This window comes from Garra rufa, chromosome 20 (genome assembly GCF_049309525.1).
Source record: "Garra rufa chromosome 20, GarRuf1.0, whole genome shotgun sequence".
Lineage (NCBI taxonomy): Eukaryota > Metazoa > Chordata > Actinopteri > Cypriniformes > Cyprinidae > Garra > Garra rufa.
Genome location: NC_133380.1, coordinates 7,519,173 through 7,526,438, shown reverse-complemented (window position 1 = coordinate 7,526,438; position 7,266 = coordinate 7,519,173). Strand labels below are relative to the sequence as shown.

At 37.3% G+C, this 7,266-nt stretch overlaps 1 protein-coding gene across 1 annotated transcript; it reads left to right on the top strand.

Moving 5' to 3' along the window:
* The first annotated feature begins 1,550 nt into the window (after positions 1-1,550).
* Positions 1,551-7,214, top strand: LOC141293315 (AP-5 complex subunit beta-1-like). Its single transcript, XM_073825336.1, has 3 exons — positions 1,551-1,617; positions 1,728-1,889; positions 4,563-7,214. The coding sequence occupies exons 2-3, from the start codon at positions 1,746-1,748 to the stop codon at positions 7,212-7,214; spliced, it is 2,796 nt and encodes a 931-aa protein (XP_073681437.1). The 5' UTR covers positions 1,551-1,617; positions 1,728-1,745.
* Positions 7,215-7,266: the final 52 nt, after the last annotated feature.

Below are 7,266 nucleotides of genomic sequence, written 5' to 3'. Positions count from 1 at the left end.
AAGGAAAAAAATACATTTTAAAATATATTCAAATTGAAAGCAGTCATTTTAAATAGTAAAAACATTTCACAATTTTACTGATTTTGCTGTACTTTGGATCAAATAAATGCAGGCTTGGTGAGCAGAAGAGACTTCTTTAAAAAGAATAAAAATACTAGGCTATTAAAAAATAATACGATGTGAATCAATATCTGTATAATATATTTCCCTTTATTATATTACCTAACATTTTTAAAAACATCTTAATTTTAAGTAGGCCTACGTATGGGTTGCTACTGTATTGTTTTGCAATTCTTTGCAATAAGTGTTGATAAGTAGGCTAATGACTGCAATAAAGCACATAAGAAAGATTTCTGAAGGATCATGTGACTTGAGTAATATTGTAAAAAATTCAGCTTTGGAATCACAGGAAAAAAATACATTTTAAAATATATTCAAATAGAAAGCAGTCTTTTTAAATAAAAGATTTCACAATTTTACTGCTTTGACTGTACTTTGGATTAAATTTTTTTTATATAAATTGTTATCTTTATTATATTACTTAATATATTTAAAAACATCTTAATTTTAAGTAGGCCTACGTATGGGTTGCTACTGTATTGTTTTGCAATTCTTTGCAATAAGTGTTGATATGTAGGCTAATGACTGCAATAAAGCACATTAGAAAGATTTCTGAAGGATCATGTTGAGTAATGATGTGAAAAATCAGCTTTGAAATCACAGGAAAAAATTACATTTTAAAATATATTCAAATAGAAAGCAATTATTTTAAATAGTAAAAACATTTTACAATTGTACTGCTTTTGCTGTACTTTGGATCAAATAAATGCAGGCTTGGTGAGCATAAGAGACTTCTTTAAAAAGATTAAAAATCGTACTGTTCAAAAACTTTTGACTGGTATAAAATATTAGGCTGTTAAAAATAAGATGTGAATCAATATCTGTGAATATATTTCCCTTTATTATATTACTTAACATATTTAAAAACATATCTTTATTTTAAGTAGGCCTATGTATTGGTTGCTACGGTATTGTTTTACAATTCTTTGCAAAAAAGTGTAGGATAATTACTGCAATAAAGCTTGACGTTTGTCAAGATAAGACGTAGGCTATCTTATCTTATCACCTTATCTTACAAACTTGGAACTTAACATTAACTGTAGAGGGTTTAATTTTATTATTTGTAATTATTTATTTAATTTTCCAATTTAGGTTGCTTTTTGACCTACTTCTCTAAATATTCTCTAAACACCACAAGATGGCAGTAAAGCGCTCGTTCTATGGTTAAAAGCAAGGTCACATAACCGTTTCAAAATAAAAGCACGCTGTTTCTGCTCAGTAACATAAGTGTAAATTATATAAGTCTAAAATTAATAGAAAATTATTTTAGAAATATTTAAATATTCAATATACAATTTGATAAGGAAATATCCTTGGGAAATGATTATGGGATATTTAAATATGTGCGGTTTAGACTTTAATTTTAAAATATACTGATCACTGTCACTACCTGGTTTATCATATGACAGCTTCGGAGCACATGATTTTCACAGACGTCAATAGTTGGATGTTACATAGTAAATTGCTTTATTTATGTTTTTAAATGTGGTCTGATAGGTAAGTCGTTACATTGAAAGCATGCACTATTTTTTTTAATGTTCGGGTGCATTATTAAATCAATGTAGCGTCATTGCCATGCACATAAATGCTTTTGTTTTGATCTTAAGCCCCAGTGTATCTCCAAAATGACTATTGCGGAACCCTGGGATCAGAGAATATCTGCCTTTCTGCTGAGTCCATCTCAGTTTTTGGCCACCACCACATCTGAGAGCTTCTTGGCTGAAGTTCTACACGAACTGCGTAATGATAAGGCCAATGATCATCTCAAGGTAACGAAAGCAGACAAACACACATCATATTTGTGGTTTTATATTTTATAAAGAAAGTGTGTGTGTGTGATAATATTTTAAGTTATTTTATACAGTATTAATAGTCTTCGTTTTAAAGTGATAAACAAAACGGACTATGAATATAACGTTACACTACAAGTCAAAAGTATTTGAACAGTAAGATTTTTTAATGCTTTTATAGTCTCTTCTGCCCACCAAGCCTGCATTTATTTGATCCAAAGTACAGCAAAAACAGTAATATTGTGAAATATTTTTACTATTTGAAATAACTGCTTTCTATTTGAATATATTTTAAAATGTAATTTATTCCTGTGTCCAAAGCTAAGATTTCAGCATCATTACTCCAGTCTTCAGTGTCACATGATCCTACAGAAATCATTTTAATATGCTGATTTGCTGTTCAAGAAACGTTTATTATTATTATCAATATTTAAAACAGATGAGTACATTTATTCAGGATTTTTTGATGAATAGAAAGATGCAAAGATCAGCATTTATCTGAAATAAAAAGCTTTTGTGACATTATACACTATACCATTCAAAAGCTTGCGCTCAGTATATTTTTTCTAGAAATTAATACTTTTTTATTTAGCAAGGATGCTTTAAGTTGATCAAAAGTGATGATAAAGACATGTATAATGTTACAAAATATTTTTATTTTAGATAAATGCTGTTTTCCTGAACTTATGTAATGCTAAAAATTCAGCTTTGAAATCAAAGGAATAAATTATATTTTAAAATATATTCAAATAGAAAACAGTTATTTTAAATGGTAAAAATATTTTAAGATTTTTCTGTTTTGGCTGTACTTTCTGTTTTGGCTGTACTGGCTGGACCTGCTGTTTCAAACAATCCAGGGGTTCTTGTTAAAGGGCTTGACGGAGGACGTGCCAAAGAACGGTCGCATTCGGCGATTATGGCCGAGAGCGAGGGGATTGCTAGTAACCTGACCGTGCACAAAACCAACCGGCATGTTTTACAACTCATCAAGGTGCATGATAAAGCCTTGCCAGAAAGTTCAGAGTCATTGCAGACAACGAAAGAAGCTGAGAATTGGTTGGAGGTTTATCAAAGTCAGTTTCAGACTCCTGGATTTGCCTCTGAGGTGACCTTGAGGTACAATCTGACTCATGCGAAAGAATCCGATGCTTTATTCGATAAAGTCTTTTAAATGGTAAAAATATTTTAAGATTTTTCTGTTTTGGCTGTACTTTCTGTTTTGGCTGTACTGGCTGGACCTGCTGTTTCAAACAATCCAGGACACCAATGACTACAGATGTGGCCTCTCCCAACAACCATTAAGAGCCACTGCTTGTGATTGCCTACGAGAAATGGAAATCTGTAATCCAGGTTTGCTTTCTCAAAAGCTAGAGGCCTTATATCTTCTAAAACAGCAAGAAACCACAGTTCTGCATCAGCTTTGAAATCAAATGAATAAATTATATTTTAAAATATATTCAAATAGAAAACAGTTATTTTAAATGGTAAAAATATTTTAAGATTTTTCTGTTTTGGCTGTACTTTAAATTAAATAAATGCAGGCTTGGTGAGCAAAAGAGACTTCTTTAAAAAAAACATTAAAAATCTTACTATTCAAAAACTTATATATAATTTTAGTTAATTATAATAACCCTGCTCCACAATGTTAACAGCTTTTGCCTTTTGACTAGACCTATTAAAGGAACCGTATGTAGGATTGTGGCCAAAACTGGTACTGCAATCACATTCAAAATACTGTAGAATGGTGTTTCCCCTCCCGCTCCCCCCTGACTCGAGGTTGCCAGCTAAGCTGCAGGAGTAGGCTGCAATAAGGAGCTTCCAACAGCAAGTGACACACAGTAATTTGTTTTTCTTCTGTTAATTATGTTTATGCTTCACAAGAGATGTTTTGCGAAGTAATTATGTATCGCAAAAATTTACAGATGGCGATTAGCCAAATATTTCGCAAAGATGTACTGTAATACCACATTTCAGTGGGAACATAGGTTGTTTTCCAACCCTGCTAGTGGTGCGATATAAAGCTTTTTATGAACGCATTTAGCTCGGCCGACCGCGGAAAATCCACTGTGTACTGAAGCAAAGTTAGCCAAACATAGATGAATCTTACCTGTTCAGGAAAAAATTACCAACGAAAGCATCTGTCTTCAAATTCTTCTCCGTTTTCAGCCGTCTCCATCTTTCAAAGGCATATCCTATACCAATCCTTGTTTTATTTCGCACTTTGTCACGACGTATTTCGGTTTGAAAACGAGGTCTTTTTCGTTTCGTAACGTTATACATGTTTAATCCGACACGTTAGTATAGCCGCAGCTGTAACAGAGCTGGCAACCCGTCTCACGAAACTCTACTGACTTCGTGATTGGTAGATAGCTGGAGGGTGGAGCCTCAGACCAAAACACAAAACGACAACAATAACATCAGTTGTGGGCTGCAACTCTCACTTTTAAATGACAATATCCTGGCCAGACCACTGTTGTCAGTATTTGAAATGAACATGATTTCTTAATGTCTAGTGACATTTCAGGGCCATTTTATGATTAACTGACATAAATTTCTTACATATGGTTCCTTTAACTGTAAAGCTGTGCATTTTCCCTGTAATCGACATATTTTTCTTCAACCCTGTGATTTTATTTTTTTCCTCGTCATAAGATCCTCCTTGTGTCAGTGCTTCTGGAGCATCCGACCATTCTCTGCACGTCATCCTCTGAGGGTGAAGAAACCGCCCTTGAACTGCTGTCAGTCTTTTCTCACACACCACAGAAATCCATCATCCTCAAGTGCAGTGTCATGCTGGCCATCACCAACGTGATAATATGCACATCCTGCCTGGCTACCCACACAAAGACAGCTGAAGACTGGCTGGACCTGCTGTTTCAAACAATCCAGGACACCAATGACTACAGATGTGGCCTCTCCCAACAACCATTAAGAGCCACTGCTTGTGATTGCCTACGAGAAATGGAAATCTGTAATCCAGGTTTGCTTTCTCAAAAGCTAGAGGCCTTATATCTTCTAAAACAGCAAGAAACCACAGTTCTGCATCAGTCCTACTGTATGCTTTACACACTCGGGCTGAAGAATGCCATTAAAATCTTGGCGAAGCAAAAGGACATCACTGATTTAGAGTTCAAAAGCATTTTAGGAGGAAATGAGGGGTTTGCGTGGAAATCCAATCAGTTGGGATTGACCGCATTGCCAATAAACATGATGGTCCAAGTCCCATGTCTGCCACCAGGATTGGATTGTAAAGAACTCAAATCAATAATGTCATCCCTCCTGGAGGAGTCCTATTTGCTTACGCCTATTTCTCAGTCTGCTTTACTTAGGGAGCTCGTAGAAGTTGTCGCAATGGTTCCGGGACTCTCTCCAACGTTATTCAAATCGCAGCTTCTGCGACTTTTTGGAACGGCGGAGGCATCTCTAATGCATGCTACGCTCTTTATGAAGGACACTTTCACAGATAGCCTCTTCACCGCCGAGGACGAGAACTTCCTGCTCAAGCGTCTCGTGGGCACAGCCCAACATCCGCTCCTAAGAATTCCCGAAAAGCTCTTCTACATGGAATGCATCCTCCACTTCCCTGAGAACCGACCCATATCCAGCAGCGGAGAAGAAAGTTTACCCGTGCTGGTTACACCACGTCTGGCAGCGTCTCTCCATCCAACGGTTTTCAATGATAGTGCTACTATGCTCTGCAGGCTGAACCTTCTTTGTCTGGTGCATCTTGAAGCAGACGAGGGCGAAGCAGATAAAGGAATCGACTACCTTTTCGATCACATAATGGCTCTTTTAAAAATCGTGGACAATGAAGGTACCAGAGAAGTGGTGGTGACCTCTTTCAGAGCGTTGTTTATTTTTCTAATGCACTTTAACGGCGTTGAAGAACTCTCCGAGAAGCTGATTGAGAAATTATGCGACATGTATTCCAGACATTCACGACTCGCTCCCAATTTGATTGGCCTGGCGGATCGCATTCAGGAGCATCTGGATGACCCAGTTTGGTCGGTCAGGTTGTTGAGAGGCCTTCAAAAATGCATAATGGAAATGCCTCCATTGCAGTTGACGATTCACAATTTGGGTTGGCACCTCAAAGTCTTGAAAAGAGTAGCTAAGGAAGGGCAGATCACCCAGAAGAACACCATTTACCTTCTTCTCAATGTTCTCATCAACTCCAACTTGTGTGAACGAGGCAACTGGCAAGTTGGAAACGCTGTTCTTGCTGTTTGTCGCAATCTTTTGGAGCACCCATCCATCGATCAGGTGTTTATCGAGTTGGCTGATCTTTTGCAATACATATCGGTGCATTATGATGACACGGATATTAAGGATCATGCTCGTTTCTACTACACACTGCTCACTAACCTTTCATGGGAAAAGCTGACAGGGGTTCTTGTTAAAGGGCTTGACGGAGGACGTGCCAAAGAACGGTCGCATTCGGCGATTATGGCCGAGAGCGAGGGGATTGCTAGTAACCTGACCGTGCACAAAACCAACCGGCATGTTTTACAACTCATCAAGGTGCATGATAAAGCCTTGCCAGAAAGTTCAGAGTCATTGCAGACAACGAAAGAAGCTGAGAATTGGTTGGAGGTTTATCAAAGTCAGTTTCAGACTCCTGGATTTGCCTCTGAGGTGACCTTGAGGTACAATCTGACTCATGCGAAAGAATCCGATGCTTTATTCGATAAAGTCTTCACAATCTGTCTGCACTTTGAGCTGAAAGACTCAAACTATGCAAAGGTAAATGACATACACGTACCATGTGTGTTCAAAGACAGAAAGCCACCTGAGGTCAAAGTCAAGCTCAAGCCTTTTCAACCCTACCCTACAACTTTATGCATCAGTGCCATATTTACCACTCAAGATGGACGTTCTTGGCACAGCCAACTGCCTGATGTGAGTGTTTCATTCTCTGAGATATTCCTTCCTCTTCCTTTACCACCAAACACATCCTGTGAAAGCAAAGAGCAAGTGTTTGACCACATCTGGGAGGATGTGGCCTCTGGAAATCCCGACAAATCTGCTATTAGTCTGTTCTGTTTCAAAACTGGAGATGAAAGTCTTGCTACTCTGATCGAGACACATTTTCAGGGTTACCTTATTACGGATCAGCCGATTGAAAGATCGTGGAAAGTCTTGTTCTTTCTTCCACCTATGTGCCATGTCCTTTTGAAGATTACGCAGGCTGAAGATGCCGTTCAGGTCAGCGTTGCAACGGACAACTGGGAGCTGTTACCCTTTGTGAACTCCTATCTTCAAAACATTAATGATCATTGTGGCACAACTGTAACAGATGGCTAAATGTATGTGTTAATTTACATAGTTGATTTTAAGCAATAAAAAATATTTTTAT

What these genes read in the sequence shown, in the direction of transcription:
- LOC141293315 (XM_073825336.1), top strand. Translation starts at nt 1,746, where the DNA reads ATGACTATTGCGGAACCCTGGGATCAGAGAATATCTGCCTTTCTGCTG. An exon ending in AGGCCAATGATCATCTCAAG is followed by an intron (nt 1,890 to 4,562) that starts GTAACGAAAGCA and finishes CCTCGTCATAAG; the next exon opens with ATCCTCCTTGTGTCAGTGCT.